Source organism: Danio rerio, chromosome 2 (genome assembly GCF_049306965.1).
Source record: "Danio rerio strain Tuebingen ecotype United States chromosome 2, GRCz12tu, whole genome shotgun sequence".
Lineage (NCBI taxonomy): Eukaryota > Metazoa > Chordata > Actinopteri > Cypriniformes > Danionidae > Danio > Danio rerio.
Window position 1 is genome coordinate 34,295,046 of NC_133177.1, and position 18,924 is coordinate 34,313,969.

An 18,924-nucleotide genomic window follows, 5' to 3' on the forward strand; every position below is an offset into this window, starting at 1 on the left:
TACTGCTGAGTTCGGTTCATGTCATGGCTGCCATCACTTTGAGGAATAAAAACATATATGCAAATCATACTTCCCGCGCAGCTCCCAAAAGATCACTCTGTGTGTGTAACAAACTATTTACAACTTTATCACCTGTTATTCACAGCCTTTGCAGGTTCTGTTTTCCTAAGTGGCCATCATTGGCGTGCACGCACACATCCTCTCGGTAGTTAATAAACAGTGCTTCAGCTCATGTGTTTTCGTGGCCGCAAATACATCATTACTTTAAAGCAGAAATTACATTTTTGGATGAATTATACCTTATAAATACAGGTATGTGACACTTTTAACACCATTTGAAGGTGTCCATGTTGCTGAGAAATATATGTAAATCAATGTAAAGACTTGTGCGACGACCTTTACGCTTCTCTCCTGATCTTAAAAATATAATTGGCTGAATGGTTGAAAAGCTGAATTAAGATCGTGTGTAGGGTCGAATCGAGATCACAATCTTTTTTCGATAAATTGTGCAGCTCTAGTTGTGATGCATCGAATACTGTTTCTGAGTCAAAACCTTTACTTGTTTCAGCTGAATTGATCACCTCAACAGCCATTTATGACAAATGTTTGTTCATAGATATTACACATGAAGGCAGGGTCAATGGTGTGAGTTCTGATGGTTGGAGGATTGTATGTCCAAGTCCATGTACGAGTCAGTTTTGGGAAAATTGTTTAGATGCCATGTTTAACAACACGGTTTTATGTCCCTGCAAATTCCAAAGCACAATTGCATGACATTCTTGCCTGAAAACACGGACAGAGGAAGACATTGCTTTCAGAGACTCTCTGTGAGCACTCAGTCTGTATTTTTGCTCATTGTTGTTCTTAATTCACTGTCCTTTATTGCACTCCGATATGTTGCTGTCATATAATCTCTATTTAGGTCTAAATAAAATTTAAGATTATTTTATTTTCCTTCTGCTTCATTGCAGTAAATCAGATTCTCTTCTTTTCATGTATTCATAATTTAAATGTAATTAAATTTGTGGATGAGCATGTCCATATCCTTATGCTGCCTGCTGTTATTCATATTCGTTATTCATATTCTCTCTAATAATATTTATTAATACAAGCTGGCAATGTACACAGAACTTACAGGTTCTTTATCAGTGAATTTTAACCTTGTCCACTGTAAACTATCATCTCTGACATTTGTCTTGCATGGCACCTCAAGCTCGCTATTCAGTTCCTCCGATTGTTCAATTTCAGCAAGATGAATCGATAGGTTGGCTCCTTCAACCACATACACCTTCAGAATTCAAGCTGACCACTCACAAATATTTTGGCATTTTAAAAAAATGTATATTTGCCATCATATGAATAAAATATTTTCTAAAATTTTTGATATTTATCTTGGAAAAATGTTGTGTATTACATTATTTCAATTGCAGCCATAAACAATTGCTTTGATAGGTCAATATCGTGTTCCTCTGCAAAAAAAATGCCTTGAGTGTTGATTAATATTAACTCTTTCCTTCTTGACAGGCTTGACTATGGGCTGTGTCAAGAGTAAAGAGGACAAGGGTCCCACACAGAAGTACCGACCAGATCCCACCAATCCCACCCCTGGGTCACACATGGGCCTCTATGGACCAGACCCTACTCAGATGGGTCAGTCACCAGCCCTGAAGGGTCCCACCAACAACTATAACAGCCGCTCCTCTGGTCTCACCCCATTCGGTGGCTCTTCCTCTGTCATCACACCCTTCGGTGGAGCCTCGTCCTCCTTCTCCACGGTGGCAGTGAACAACCCTTTTCCTGGTGTCGTCACAGGTGGGTGGATAAGAGCGATAAGAACTCTTCAACTGTCTTTGTTTAGGGAAACTAGAATTCCTAAGAAGCTGGAGCAGATGTCTGATAGCAGGTGTGTTCTTTTGGATTGCAGATTTAGGCTTTTCCCCATTTCAGGCCTCAGAGCTTTACTCAGAATTGCATGCATACACAAAAACTTACGCAGAGAGGTGTTTGTTTTCCTGTGACAAAACAAGACAATTATACTTCTTTTTCTTGAACAATGTTTTGATTTCAATTTTAATCACAATTTTGTCACAGACAGACTGAATCTATGTTTACAGTGTGAATCTGAAACACATTTCAAAAGAAAAGCAATTAGATTTTTATCAAAGACCTTTAACATCTCTAAAACAGACATGAAATGAAATAAAAATCACCTAGTAAAGCTGTAACAAATTGTGTCTAAAACAGACTAATGGCAAAACAAATGTGTGTGTGTAAGTGAGTGCGTGCGCCGTTCAGCTCAAGTAAGGCTCTGATGTTCTGCTTGACCGAATATCAGAAGTAGTTGCGTGTGTTCACAGATTTGTTTTGTCATGCATAGATCATAGACCTCTTTGTGACACTGCCGTGAAATAGGTCATTCACATACATTGTCTTTTGCACACACAAGTCCGTTATATCTAATGGAGTGTGGATTGCATGCACATATTGAGAGTGGCACACACAAGTATGCCTGGTGCATCCAGCTAAAAACATCTATTATCAGACAAATTTTAAATTGAACGTTTCAGAATGCCGCACCATGAGTCACGTAACAAGAACTGATCGATCAGCTTCATACTTTGTATAAAATATACACATTTCACTTACCCCAGTCGAACACAAGACACCTGAACATTAAGTGCTTTTCAATTCTCTCTATACATAAAACTTGTATCAGAGCTACAGCAATGTTTTGTTTGGTCCTGTTTACACTAATATGTTTTAGTTTTAAAATGGAGTTTCAGAATAAAAACAATCCACGTCTACGTTGTCATTTCACCAAGCGTTTCTGGACAGCTCTCCATCCACTATTAAAAATGCACATCACATAAACACACACTCTGGCATGCGCTGCACCTTATCCGCGCATCTGTGCTCCAGGCGGAGGGTGCTGTGAGCACAGAACCCCATATGTAGCTACACGACGCCTTAAAATTTTTGGTGTCTGTTAAGTTAATATCAAAATGAAAATGAACATTTCCTCATATCATGTTTTCATGTTATTGTTAAGAAAGTGAAACAATCTAGCCAGGGTGATGTTAATGACGTTATAAAGTACACTGTTCCTATTGAAGATTTACCTGACGTGTCCTTGGGAGTTTGTTTTCCATGTCAAACTTGCGAAGTCTGAACTTACAAGAAGAGGATGCAAGACTGAACTTTGTTTAGGCCACTTAATATTGAGGAAAGCCCCAATCAGATAAGCGAATGTCTGTAGCCACGCCTCCATTTTCAGATGGCTCCGTTTTCCCCCATCCACACTGGCACAGAGCAGTAGCATTGAAGTGAAAATGGCCTCTTAAGCGTTTCCAAAATGCTCCGTTTTCAACGCTTGAAAACTCTGGATTAGTTTGGATAGAAGGCATAACTGTAGCAAAACTTATTCATTTTAAAACGGAAATGCATTAGTATAAACAGCCACATTTTCTGGTGCATGCATATTCAAATTGGGACGCACCTATAGATTTTATTGACATGCTAGCAATGAATGTGGCAAAAAAGCTAAAAATGTTGATTGAAAGGATGCCATATACTTTTGCCATTAAGTTTGAGTCAAGAAATCCTACATTTAGAGTTTTACTGCTGAGGTACACACAAAACGCAGCTAACTCTCTGCTACTCTCAAGCTAAGCAGAGCTGCACCCGGTCAGTACTTGGATGGGAGACCACATAGGAAAGCTAGGTTGCTGCCGTAAGTGATTTTAGTGAACAGGGAACGTTCAACCTGCAGTCTGTGTGGATCCTAACGACCCAGTATATTGATGGGGACTCTGACTATTCTGCTCAGTAAACGCCGTCTTTCGGATGAGATGTTAAACTGAGGTCCTGACACTCTGTGGTCGTTCAGAAAAGAGTAGGGGTTTAACTCGGCATCCTGGCCAAATTTGACCACTGGCCTCTGTCCATCATGGCCTCCTAACCCACCCCATATCATAATTGGCTTCATCACCCTGTCTTCTCCAACACTCAGCTGGTGTGCGGTCTGGCGCAAAATGGCTGTCATCGCATCATCCAGGTAGATGCCCTCCCACTATGTGTAAATCACTTTGAGTGTCTAGAAAAGCGCTATATACAGTAAATATATTATTAATTGTTAGTGTAAATGGCCTAGTTTGTCTTCCTCTGAGAAAATGGTTGATGGTCAACGAGCATCTGTTCAGGCGCACTGCTTTATGATTGGTTTAAATACCATACTGTGGGAAAATTGTGCTGTAAGGCGATTTAGAAATTGGGCATGTTCAAATTTTATTTCATTTTTAGTTATGCTTCTGAAGCTGTACTAAAGAGATTAAAAGGATAATTCACCCATAAGTTGTCATAATTTACTGTCATTTTTGGGTGAAGTATGCCTTTAAAATGAAAATGCTGTTAATATTTGTTTTTTATTTGTATTTTATTAATACAAATGGTATTATTTCAATTTTTAATAATAATAATATTTTTTTACTGTGCGGTACTGATTTTAAGAAAAACATATATTAGCTCTCCACAAATCCAATGTCATTTATTTTCATGGTAAATTGTGGCAGAGCTTATTCAAATTTTCACCATGGGGATAGGTTATTTGGTGTTGTGTTTGTGTGTGCATAAGCACTGTAATGGAATGACAGAGTTCATGGAAGTCTAATGTTATGTAAATGAAACCACTAAAACAATATAGCCAGTGTGTTTCATTAAATCAGAATTACAAACTGCAGTTGTGGCAGTAGGCCTAAATAACAGTGAAGAACTAATGTGATTTATTCTTCTTTTGTTCAGTGATCATTCCTCTGTTCTGCTTCAGGCAGCGCTGTGAAGAGATCTCTTGATACCAAGCCTCTCTTTCTCTCTCTCAGAGTATAAATGCCATGTGTGTCTGAAGTAGAATACCCAAATAATCAGATCTTTGTGTGTAGTCTGTAAACGGCACAGTTTTTATTCAGTCAAATTATAAATAGTGTAATTATCACATCATGTCTTGTCACACGGCGAGCTCTGTTCATAGAGTTGCTTTTTCAGGCAGCGTGCAGTCTGATATCCTTATAGGGAAAATCTGCTGAATTTTTAGGATTTTGTCAATGTAAGTGAGAGGCTAAAAGATAAACTCAGTTAAAAGGTCTTGGTTTTTCAGGCATATTAAAAGTGTTAGTATCTATCTATAAGCTTGTGTGCTCCAAAGCAGAGACAAAATTTACATTTAGAAAGCTTGAAGTTTCTCACTTCTCTCAGAATGTTTTTTTATATGATATCATACTTCAGATCTCAAATTCTCCTTACTTACTGACACGTCTTGCCCCCTAAAAGAATATTATTGCAGTTGAAATGTCATTTATTGGCATTTAACATTAAAAAAAGAGGAGCTACTCAGTAGCTATGTTTCCATCCACCTATTTTTATGCACGTTTTGGATTTGTGCATAAGAATGATGGAAATGCCAAGATGTGCATAAATTTTAATAATGCACATAAATAACAAATTTGCAAAACTGAGTAGGATAAACTTTTTATTCAATAAGAAAAAATGTGCATAAACTATGATGGAAACACTTTTACCAAACAAATTCCAGTATTCGCTATAAAAAAGTAATGTGATTGTTAAAAGAGATCATGTAATGATAAAAAAATGTATGCGAATGGACAAACCAGCAGACTGACCACATTGTTAAACATTGCAAATGTTCTTTTTGGTCCTTCTAAAATGTGTTGTTATATTATTAATTACCTCAAGAATTGTCAAGAGCATCTGTGTTCTGCATCTCACACCTTCAAACACGTTCCTTGCATGTCAGGATTGCCTTCTGAGGTGCAAGTCATTTATTAAATAAAGAAAAGATTGACACAGTTTCTCCTACCGCAGCAAATTATGTTTTTACTGTTGATATTTGGCGTCAAATTATCCGGAAGTGATCATTTTGTTTTGTTTTTTGACATGTTTGATGGAAACCTTGCTTCATTCGCACATCTTTTATGCGATATTCCAGTTTTGAGCATGAATTTAATTAGCATTTTTGAACATTTCAACATGATGGGCTACTGTCCCATCATTATTTTATCATGTTCAAATTTTCGTCTTACTACATGAATTCCTTCAACTCTTACAAGTGATATTTGAAGGTATAATAGAAGTTTCGATTTAATTTATTGATGTAGAAATCAACAGGTTTAAACCTGATCCCATTTAACAACGCAACAGCGGAAACGACAGCACCAATTCACTCATCATACCCATCAGGCTTCTTGAATTGGCAGTTCTCTGTGTGTGCGTGTATGTGTGCGTGTGTGTGGCATGGTGGATGCAGCCAGCCTGCCCTCTGTTCTTTACTAATGGATAATCCAGGCTCGGGGGCCTGCTTCAGTTTAATCCTTCCCACTGCTTTTGTTTTCCCTCCCACTTTAAACTAGAGATGATTTGACAACCGGCAGTTTTTTCTTTTTTTTTTTTTTTATAATCAGCCAATTTGTTTGTAATATAACCTCGCCTTTTGGTGAAAATTCATCTTCTTTACATCCAAATCTGCCATCTATGAGATTTGTTTAGATCTGATGAGATTTTTTTTTTTTTTCTGTCTGTTAGTGTCACACAGCAAAACTGAACATAAAATGAGGTTATATCAATTCTGGCTGATTGAATTTAGTCCCATTTTTTGGAAGAAATTTGTTTAATTTTTTTTTCCCCCATTTTGTGTGAAATGGCAGTTTAAGATAACAAAAGATAATAAAGTAGAGATGACAGCAGCACAACTTCTCTTTGAACTGTTCACTGTTGCTATATTTAGCTCCTACATCTATTAATGCATTAATGCTTTTTCCATTTTGTGTTTTATGTAGGGTTATTGTCTTGCATAATTAATGAAGTCTATTTTAACCATTACAGGCAGATACAGATATGTTCAAGAATAACTTAATGTTTATTAGTAGTGTTGGGAGGCTTAGACCAAAAAGGGTTTTCTCTTTCCATGCTATGCTTTTCATTTTTTTATTTAACACCATTCTTGTTTAAATCATTGTAAAAAAAAATGGCAAATGAAATCAGCCTTAAAAAAAATCAAGATCAGTGCATCACTAGTTAAAACCATCTAATTTCTACCATGTTTCCATTTTACCATACTGAACCATCCACACACTGGTGAAAATTCCATTGTTTACATAGTCAAGGCGAGCAGGCTAATGATAGCTGACTGCAGAGGCGAGCGAGCAAACAAAAATCAATAAACTCGTCATTCAGCATGTCTATAAATGCTTAACTAAACTCTATTATGTGGCTGGAATAGCATCTGATGCCACATTTCCAATGACAAATGAAGTTACCTGGGAGCCGCTAACTAGCTATTAGCGTACTGTTATGGTATTGCTTTTGTGAGACTGTGATTTCAACCAAGTGTTAAGCGTTTAACTTGAGTTGTTTTTTTTATTATTATTATTATTCTTGCAGGTGGCGTAACATTCTTTGTGGCCTTATATGATTATGAAGCCAGGACATCAGATGACCTCTCCTTCAGTAAAGGCGATAGATTTCAAATCATCAACAACACGTGAGTCCTTCGATTAAGAGGACCATTGGGATTATTTTTTGTTTTGGCTCTGGAAAATTGTGATCAGAAGTGAAATGTGTTGTTATGTTCGATACCATCAGTTATTTTTAATGAGAGACTTGTAGTTCTTGAATGTGAAAAATTATCTGTTATGCTTTTCGTATTAATCAAGAAAACTCGGTCAATTTAGTTGATAAATTTTCTTAGCGTGTCCCTTTTTTAGTTGTTTATGTGGATAACCACTGGTGAAAAAAAAAAATAAATAAAATTATATATATATATATATATATATATATATATATATATATATATATATATATATATATATATATATATACATATATATATATTTAATGTATTACACATACTGAATATATTTATAATATTTGTGATCAAAATAAAAACTGATCACACAATTTTTTTTAAATTGTTGGTTACGAAAGTCACTATGTCAGATTATGCAATTTTTATCTTGACTTGTCGTGGGTAACAAATGTGCCAGACTATACGTTTTGTGTACGATGAGCGTTATTTCTCAAAGCAGTCACAAGTGTTGCTATAACAATATTTCTTATCATTAATTTTAATGTTTTTTTAATCTTATGTCAATCTTAATAAACACTCATTGTTGCTGACAACTAGGCTACATTATTTATATATTTATATTATTTACATTCCTTATGACATCGATAGAATCAAATGTATATACATTATATACAATGTAAATGTATTGAGAAATTTTCTTATAAATCTAAATGTATATTTTTTTGCCAGGGTTGCTTATTTAACACACCCTCGCCTGAACTTGCTGCAAGTGAGACAGAGAAAATAAAAGCCTATCAGCAGCAAGGAAACATCAGATACCTAAGACATAATATTTAAAATAATGACATGTTAAAAAATTTTTTAAATATTTGACAGGTTTTTGATAAAACAATTACTGTAAAGCATTAAATACTTATTTTCATTGAGTAAAACAAATCATCCGAATAGTGGACGGGCACAAACAAAAATATAATTTATATATTTTTCTTGAAAAAAATATATTTTTAAAATGATGTTTTTGTTTGGTAAAATTTGTATCTTAATTTTAATGTATTTTTTGTTGGTCAGTTATCTACTGGGTAAACAAGAATAACGAATAACATCTGAGGTCACATCCTTCAAAACCAGTCATATATATATATATATATATATATATCTATATATATATATATATATATATATATATATATATATATATATATATATATATATATATATATATATAAATATAAATATATATATATAAATATATATATATATTCCATTGTATTTCATAAATGTTTAGGGCAAAATCCTGTCAGAGTTTATGCATTTCCATAATGGCCCATCTGCTCAACCACCAGCATGTTTAGCTTTCAGTGAACGCTCACTGCTCAACATCCAATCCCCTCACCCGGTCTAATGACCCTGACATTTTAATCATATACCTTTCATTCCTTTGCTATTCTGCATTTTATGTTGTTGCTAACAGCCTGCAGGCTCTTGTTTTTTAAGTTGTTTTCTGTTTGTGCTGTTGAAGGACATAAACCTTTTTTCCTCCCTCTCTCTCCCTCTATCTTTGGGCCCATAGAGAGGGTGACTGGTGGGAGGCTCGCTCCATCAACACGGGCCAGAAGGGCTACATTCCCAGCAATTACGTGGCCCCTGCAGACTCCATCCAGGCGGAAGAGTAAGTAACTCCTCTCCTCCTGTGCTCATCCAGTCATCTTATCCCTTCACGCCGTAATTAAGAGAGCGTGATGGCCGGTCACACGAACGCCCAGAGCCCTGGTGCTGACAAACACACCAAGAAACGCGTGACTGACTGTCAGACAAAAGACTCTCTTTCAGTTACAAACTTTACGTCTGACTCTCTGCTGTACTTCTTCTTTCATACTGGTCTGTTCTCTAGCTCCATTTATCCATGTTCTCCTATATCTCTTTGTAAAAGCTTTGTTTTTATTTTGTTCTTTGTAGATTTATCAATTAATTTATTTTCTATCAATTAACCTCACTTGTTGCTATGGTGACCAAAATTAAATAATTTTTTTTTATGTTTGCATCAGTATGTTTGTTTAAATGATATGTATAAGCTAGTGTGCTCCAAAACAATGACAAAAACACGTTTAGCTTAGTTTATTTATTCATAAAGTACAATAAAACAACTGTTCGTCACCTTAGAATTATAAGGTTCTAACTGACAATTTTTGTCAAAATTGAGTTATTGAAATATTCTTACTAAATGTAAGCTTATTTACATTATGGGATGTTTTTTATAAGTTGTTTACATTTTAAGATTTTTTATTTAAAAAAAAACTAATGTTACACACATACTGTTTAATATGGAATGCAAAAACTTTGAATCCCAATATCTCTGCATTTTGGATCACTTGAAAATTCCATTTATATGAGATTGGCCAATACCCACATAAATTGCGTTACAGTAGTCCAAGCGTAAAAAGCCTTTCACTTTGGCTGATAATCTCAACTGGAAAAACAAGATTTAACTACTGCATTTACCTGTTTATCAAACAAAAGCAGAATCAAGGATAAAACCTAGATTTCTTAGAGATGGTTTAATGTAATCGGATAAATTGTCCAACATTTGATTCGGCTTTTGCTTCTTCTTGTTTAGTTTTAAGAAATTCTTTGAAAATTTAGAAGAAGACGCTTTAATGGTTAAATAATTTTTTGACATCACATCATTTTTCAGTTTCTCATCAAATCTTCTGACTAATCAAATGCTCTTTAACATCTGAAATGTCCTTTCAAGAGGCTTTTCATTTACTTCTTATTTGATGTGGTTTATCTCAGTCACTAACTGGCAGAGCTATTATAAAAACGAAATGCTGTTGACTGTTTTTTATAAAGGGGTCTTAATGTTTCAATAGAGATTACGGGACATTTCAAATAAAAATACACATTTCAAAGCACTTCACAGGATGTAAACATGAAGTAAACTTCAAGTTCAGCTAATTTCCCATGTACAGAGGTAGAGGCCAGTGGAACACTATGTAGGGACTGGAACATGTCCATCTTAGCACAGTTTCTTGTTGGAGCTCTCTTCTAATCAGGTGTGTTAAGCAAAAGAGGTATGCAAAATAATCGGCAAGAACCAGGATTGACAACCACTGCTTTAAGGTGTTTAGTTTTATGTATGTATTCACAATTGTTCTGTTTTGTGGAGATTAAACGTATTGACATAGCACAGTCAATTTAGGTATACACATTCTTACATATATAGAGGTTGTACTAAAACAGGGGTGCACAAACTCGGTCCTGAAGGGCCGGTGTCTTGCATAGTTTAGCTGCAACATCCGTCAACACACCAGACTAGAAGTTTCTAGTATAACTAGAAAAGAGCTTGATTAGCTGGTTCAGGTGTGTCTAATTGGAGTTGGAACCAAACTCTCTGCAGGACACCAGCCCTCCACGACCAAGTTTGGCTATGTTGCAATGAAAAAGATGCAATAAATAAGTTTTTATTATGGGTATCACTAATATAACAATGTAGATTTAATTTCAGTTCATTTCTGTAAATCATTTCCATTGAATTCAGTTGGTGTCTTTTTAAAATATATTTTAATGTTGCACCAAAAAAATACAGTAAGAAGTATTGAAGTAAATCCTTTATGAAGACTTCATATATCAAATAAAAGTATAAATGAGTTTTAAAAATGAATGATCAAAATGGTTGGTCCACCACATTCCAAACCAATTTAAGATGGCTGACCAATATATTTATCTTTACCTCACAGATGGTACTTTGGGAAAATGGGTCGTAAAGATGCTGAGCGACTGCTGCTTCTTCCCGGAAACCAACGGGGCACCTTTTTAGTCCGAGAAAGTGAGACCACTAAAGGTAAGTAGACCGCAATTCATCTTAAGACATGTGCAACCAAAGCAGAGTTATTTTTAATCCATTCCTCACTCTCCTGGCAGGAGCTTACTCTCTCTCAATACGAGACTGGGATGAGATGAAGGGAGACAACGTGAAACACTACAAAATCCGAAAGCTTGACAGCGGAGGCTATTACATCACCACAAGGGCTCAGTTTGACACCCTACAGAAACTGGTGAAGCATTACACAGGTTAGCATGTTCAGCTGTGCCAACATTTTGAGTCATACTGAAGTTATATAATATTATGGGTTCAATTGTGTATTGTCTTCAAACGTTTTAGGTCAGTAAAATGTACATATTTAAAAATAAAAAGGTGCTATGATACTTTAAGGCTGTCAAAAATAGCTTTCATTTCGGTTAAATTTTTCAATTTAACATGTAAAAGTGTTACACAGCATGCAGTTTTTGTATTTTTTGCATAATTAGATTTTTTTTGTCTTTATAGTAACTATATAGTAATTATAAACGACAAATTTTTCTCCTCAGTAGGTCATGGATAAAATACGGTAATTCTTATGGTTTAATAAAAATAAATAGATTTTTGGAAATCACCAGGCAACCCCCTTCATTGTCAGGCGACCCCTCGGGGGGTCCCGACCCTCACTTTGAGAACCACTGATCTAAGGGTTTGCAAAAAAGGACCTGAAATCCTGGGCCCTACGTACATACTTAAGGAAAGGAGTTCAGATTTAATAAAAAAAAAAGTATCAACTTTTGCCCTTGACCAACAAAAAATTAAGAAGTCACATCTTCTATTAAATAAGAGATTAATTCTACTCCAAATATTTTTCTTCTACAAATGCAATGCATAAAATCACCATATAATCAGATCTTTAATGTTTACACTAGAAGTTTTAGTTGTGTTGTAAAAGTTAAACTTGAAAAGTTAAATCATTCTATAAATCCATCAAAAATCATTGTAATATGTTAATGTGGTGCTCAAGAAATTTGAAAAACTTATCAGTTAAAAACTTTATTCCTAATATATTTGTGTAAACATTTTGCTTAATTTGAAAAATAATAGGAAGCTCAAAAAAACTGCATTTATTTAAAATAAAATCATTTGTAATTATTTATATAGGTCACTTTGCATCTTAGCAGATTTAAAGGGCACTTATTTTACCCGTTTTTAAGATTTAAGAAGTCTTTTGTGTCTCCAGAGTATGTCTGTAAAGTTTTAACTCAAACCACCCATCAGATTGTTTATTAAACCTTTCAGAATATTAGAATTTTCTGCTTGAATACCTTGTAGCTGTTTTTGGTGCCTGTGCTAGTTCTCCCCGCCCATCGTTCCCAATTGCCTGTCAGAGTGTACCTCAATCTCCACCTTGGTTGCGTCAGATAAACAGCACAGTGACAGACATGAAGCAGATCTCACTTAACGTTTGTGAGAAATACTACAGTAAGAACTTTCCCAATGATTATTTAATGTATTTGTTTTGGAGTTAATTCAAGCCTTTTCGCAACGGTGAGTCACAACGATGTCATCACCAAGTTACACACAGCACGCGCATTTAACTGGCACGTTTTTGATAGGATAAACATTAATATCCACTGCTCAGTTATGTTAATGTACAAAATAAACATCATTTAACATCCACAAACCAGGCTTGAAGCATCTTCTTTTGTAATTGTACTGACGGATAAAGACGGTAAAATCGCCGTAATTCATTACAAACTTGAACTGTTTTAAAAACATTTTAGCTTGTAAAATTTATTCTTGATCGCATTTGATGATGATTGATGATCACAGAGAGCTCAACAAATCTTTTAATCCCAGTTGCTTTGCACACGTTCTGTCTTGTTGATATGATATTACTACATATATGCTTTACTACGGATATGCGTTACACTACAAATCGGTAGGTGGGGAAACTGCACTCCTATGCCATGTTGTTGTGGGCCTCAAAATGGGAGGCATTTGGATCCAATTTTATTTAAAAAAAATGTATTCATCAGGAAATAAAACAAAAAAAGAGACTTATTGTCTTTAAATCACTCCAATATGACTGTAAACACACTCTACCTACACACACAAAGTTGATTGTCATCATAGGTGCCCTTTAAAAAAATTGACCCAAAATGTGAGGGGTAGTCCTAGGGAAACAATAGTTTGTTGTACTTTCTTTCAGTTCAAATGTACATTAATAGTTTAATACAAACAATGACATGGCCAGAGGCGTTGTGTGGAGTACAGAAGTGTCATGGTGATTTGAAGCCTAGGGTTCTCGCTGTGACTAGCGCTAACAGGTGCCTGACATCTGCTGAGAGAAACATGTCCCCGTTCACCCAGACTGTCAGTTAATCTTGGCTTAGTTTACACAGGAGAATGTCTGAGAGGCCTTCTGACATCCACACCTCTTTGATCTTATGAGACGTTACGTGAGTGTCCTACCTGCGCTTTTGTAGATCACGTCAGTCACCTTCAAGCACTAGCCATTTAGTTTGAGTTAAGCAATCTGATGGTAAAGTATGTGGCATCATTTTAATCAACATTTTTAGCTTTTTTTGCCACACTTATTTTATTTTATTTTTTTTTAACTTTTGTTTTTTATTCGTTTTAACATAACGGAACAAACAGATCACCAGAGGCATCACATACAATTATTACATTCTTCTTATACAGTCGTTTTTATAGTACAGGTTACTCTCCCATCAGCCCCCACCCTAACCCGTCAGTAAAAGGTACTGTGTTATAAGCATAAACACCAACATAGTTTCCTTCAAGTCCATATGATTCAGTCTTTTATTTGCCACACTTATTGCTAGCATGTCAATAGAGTTTATAGATGCATCGCAATCTGAATACGTATGCACTATTGTATTCTGTCTTTTTTGAATACTTACTGTAAATGAGGAAAGGAAAGGAAGACATGCACTTTAAATGACCTGAAAGTGCTAAACTTTATCAGGGTATATGCAGGGTCTTAAAAAGTCTTACATTTTAGGCCTCAAGTCTTAAATCCACTGAAATATTGTGTTGTACATTTTAAATAATTTTTAGCGTGTCTTAATTTTCCTATGTCCGTTGTAAAGCTACGCCTACCCATCCAATCAGTATTGATATATTTCAATAAAAGCTTTAAGAAAGGTTTATTTATTAATTGTTTACTTATTAATATGGCCTAATTATCTTCCTTACAATAACATTTCTTTTTAAATTTGTTTTTCAGGTTTTAACTTGGCCATTTAATAATCTTTAGCGTTTTAGCACCTTGTTTAAGCCTGCATTTTCAATCATTATGGTCTTAAAATGGTCTTAAAAAAGGTTTTAAAAGTCTTAAATTTAACTTTAAACCTGTAGAAATCATGTTTATTAAATGGGAAAATGTGTAAAATGATGGACAATTTATACACAAAATACCTTTAAGTTTATACACTAGATAGTTGACTGATTATTGTATCTACATAGCATGTAGTACGTCATTTGTTACTCTCCTAATCATACAGCCTTACCATCTCCTTAGACAAACATTTACAGTAGAACAGTGTGTACCTATTCTGTTCTAGCATTACAATGCACCACCTACAAAGGGACGTCAGTATAGAAATGGTTGGAAGACTTTAAATAGAAGTTCTTCAACGCCCCCAAGTTAAGTTTTTTTTTCCTTTTCTGTACTCAGTTTCTCTTAAAATGTTTCCCTCCATCTTGTTATTAAACTCAAAAATACATCCTACCTTGAGCATGTTATGGAATGGTATTGTACTGCTTTTAATTAAAATAAATCCTAATTTTTTTGATAAATAGAGAGTTTAATTTTATATCTATTTTGATCAATTTAATGCATTCTTGGTGGTTATAATCTGTATAAAGGGGGTCCGGGTCACTTTTAATGTCTATATATTTTAATTAAATAAAAAATCGATAAATTGTTTCTGTCAGGCATTTCACACAAACTGTCGCAGAGGGCCTGTGAAAGTAACAAATTTGCTGTTCAGATTCGTCTTATCTGAAGAATGTCAAGGCGTAATGAAAGGCCATCAGTCCTTGTCTAGCACTCGCTATGCAACCTGCTTCGTAAAGGTTTTAATCTTGTTGTTGAAAGACAGTGACTAATGGGCTTTAAAGCTGGATAAGTGATGAATTAATGACTTTTACCCTTACCAGGTCATTTAGTAGCCTTGCTTTTTTATGATCTCCTATTGTGTGAAATTTGTGAACATAACACACACCTTGTTTAATTCAGAACATCTCATTTTACTTTTACTACTTTATGAGATTTGACTTGACAATTCTGTGTTGTCTACAATTGGGTATAATTTACCTTACTGGCTTAAGGGAAACTACTACTCTCATTTACCTAGTTTTATGAGAGCTCACTCTGACATCACTGTGTTGTGTGTGTTTGTAGAGCATGCAGATGGGCTGTGTTATCGACTCACTACAGTGTGTCCGACGGTGAAGCCCCAAACTCAGGGTCTGGCTAAAGATGCATGGGAAATACCTCGAGAGTCACTGCGTCTGGAGCTTAAGCTGGGTCAGGGCTGCTTCGGAGAGGTTTGGATGGGTAAGACATGCAAATACAGCTAGAGAGCTCACATTTTAACTAACATTTTGGTGTTAATAGATGCATCTTAATGTTTTGGGAGATTTGTTTACTAATGATAAATAAAAGTGCCAACTAAGATCTTCCCCTTAGATGAATTACCCTTAGATTGATTAAACTTCAACACTTTTAGAGTGGTGATCTCTTTCTTTTTTTCAGGTTAAGTGAGGTTTGATAATTGAACATTGTTTTTTTGTGCTGGTATCTTGGCTGTTTTAGGCTACTCATGGATAAATATGGCACTATAATATGGAACCAAAAGGTTATGGCAGGTTCTTCTCATTGAGTGATTCACAGAATCATTTATTAAAGTGATTTTTTTTATGCAAGTCACTGGCTGTTTCTCAATTCCATGAATGCAGAGAACAAACTTGCATTCTCAAGGAGACTGTTCTTGCCAGGTTACCTCGGAAGAACGATTTCGGGAGACAGTGAGAACACATCGCTTCCTCTAAGAAATGAGATGCTGCGTTTTTCCTGATGGTCACATGACCTTCATGCATTTTAAAGGAAAATTATTTAAACATTACAGCATTAATACAATGATTTGTTTTTTCCCTTTTAAATATATATAACATGCACAAAACCTTACAAATGTATTTTGCACAATACAAATAAAACCGGTTTTAATATAAAATTTAGCTAATATACATCCTTAATTTGTTTATAACTTTATTAAGAGTTTCATGGTAATGTTTACTTTCACTGTGTCATTTGAGAAAACTTCTGAGATAAATAAATTATATTTCGGAACTTTAATAATAAACATGTATAGAATTCTGTGCTTCCCACCTTCTTTATTCAGGATCAGCTGCAATGACTTCTGGGACTTCTCGGGGGAGTTTTGTGTTCAAGTCAGTGCATCCTCGATATTAAGAAGATATGCGGGAACTCTCACGCATCCTCTGTTCTTGCGGTCTTGGGTTTTAGAACTGAACTTTGGCAGCTGATGTTGGCATTACATGAGAACATAAAGACACAAAACCGGTGAAGAAAGCATATTAAGAAACAACCACCGTCTTCATGAATGAGTGATAGAATTACTGACTTGCTCTGTTTGTTTAAAAACAGGTTCATTCAGGATTAAAACACCACAGTGGTAGTGTTTGGTAGTTGTTCTGCTCTTACTTTGTTTGGGTTTTAAAAAAAACTCATATACAATATGTAAACCCGCTCAGTTTTAACTTCCAGTTTGTTAAACTGCGGAATAAAATCAAAACAACATATGCGATGATGCTCGCTGATATTGGAGAAAACCACACTTTGTGCATGTAATGACTTTTGTATTACCAACACAATCTCACTGCGATTCGAATCACTGATTGATTTAGTGGCTAATTTGTGTGAATATTTACGACCTCATTCGTATAATTTAGTACGATTTGCTCATCTCCAGTGACGGTTGGTTTGTGTTGGGTGTGGCGGCATGCCTCATTTTTAAAATGTGAATTAGCCAGTAAACTGACAAAGCAAAAAATAGTTACTTTCCTTTGTGAGATCAGGCTGGTATTACATGTCTTAACATATTACAAAAAGCAAAACCAATACACTACTTTTTGCTTTCATAACTCATATTATAGTGCCATTTTTATAGACTTCATCATACAGTCAATCCTTTCAAGATGTGTTTGTGTGTTTGTCAGCTCACACATTATTAGAGCCGCAATTACCATAATTATTGTATTCCATAAATATCACACACCCTAATTTCAGTTAATAATTTACAACTATTATTTAGCCAAAGTGCTTTATACATTGTCAGTTCACCAATATTTACACCTGCACAGACTTATAAACATTATAAAGTGTTAGGAGTGACTACAGCATTTAAATACTGAAGTGAATCCCTAAATTACACCATACTGAAACCACAGCAATTATCTGGCATCTCAAGCCTTTGGTATCTGATATTTTTTAACAAAAGTAATATTACATAAACCAAATATTCATTTTGATTTGTAGTTTTAACCAATTTATTGTCAACAGAAGCGTTATACTGTGTTAATGTTTAAGGTTTTACACAGTGTGCTCTTGAAGTGTTGCCATGTCCACTTATTATAAATGTCTTTGGGCTTACTGTTTAGGATACTCACATAAACAGAGTTGATGGAGTTTTGAAAGCAGGAAGGTGCAAGTTATGATACTTTGGTCTTGTCTTCAGAAGAAATCTTTTGTACCTAATTAAGTTTATTATTGTACTGTATTTTTCAAGCAATACCTGGCAACACAAACAAGTCAGGTCTAGTACCTCTTTTTCTGGGACTTTCTTGTATTGTGTGCATGCAAATGGGACACTCTGCTCTAATAAGTGTTTAAATGTAAGTAACAGTTCGTTGTTATGTGCCATACATACTGCATAGTTTCTTTCAGTGTGTTTGTCACAATGCGTTTGTCAGGAGTTAATTCAGTTACTGAATGCGGCTGTCACTCACATAAAATGCTGAACTATACAAACAGACTTGCGCATTAAACTTCAGATTCATTCAAAATTTTCTACATGGCAAAAATACAGCAGAGTTTATATACTAGAGTGAAGTGTAAAAGGGTGTTATTAGGTATTTGTCTGTCATCATCTCTAGTAAACTCGTCCTGCTGCAAGCTCCGGCATGTCACCTCATATCAGCAATGTGAGGAATTTCTCTTATTGTTTGTGTATGTTTGTTTCAACATGCACAATAGCTTCCACATAACCATTCTCTCATGAATTGGCAGTCTGTGCCATGGCTGTTTAAACGGTATTCTCAAAAACAAGGTGTGTGTGTGTGTGTGTGTGTGTGTGTGTGTGTGTGTGTGTGTGTGTGTGTGTGTGTGTGTGTGTGTGTGTGTGTGTGTGTGTGTGTGTGTGTGTGTGTGTGTGTGTGTGTGTGTGTGTGTGTGTGTGTGTGTGTGAGAGAGACTGTA

At 35.2% G+C, this 18,924-nt stretch overlaps 1 protein-coding gene across 5 annotated transcripts in view; it reads left to right on the top strand.

Moving 5' to 3' along the window:
- yes1 (YES proto-oncogene 1, Src family tyrosine kinase) overlaps positions 1-18,924 on the top strand; it is a 339,868-nt gene that overhangs the window by 305,752 nt on the left and 15,192 nt on the right. For 4 of the 5 annotated variants that reach the window (XM_073915087.1, XM_073915077.1, XM_073915080.1 and 1 more), the window contains 6 exon segments: positions 1,525-1,812; positions 7,450-7,549; positions 9,165-9,263; positions 11,332-11,435; positions 11,516-11,665; positions 15,829-15,984. In XM_073915087.1, coding sequence (XP_073771188.1) covers positions 1,533-1,812; positions 7,450-7,549; positions 9,165-9,263; positions 11,332-11,435; positions 11,516-11,665; positions 15,829-15,984 — 889 coding nt within the window. In that variant the 5' untranslated portion in view covers positions 1,525-1,532. 5 annotated transcript variants of the gene reach the window in all.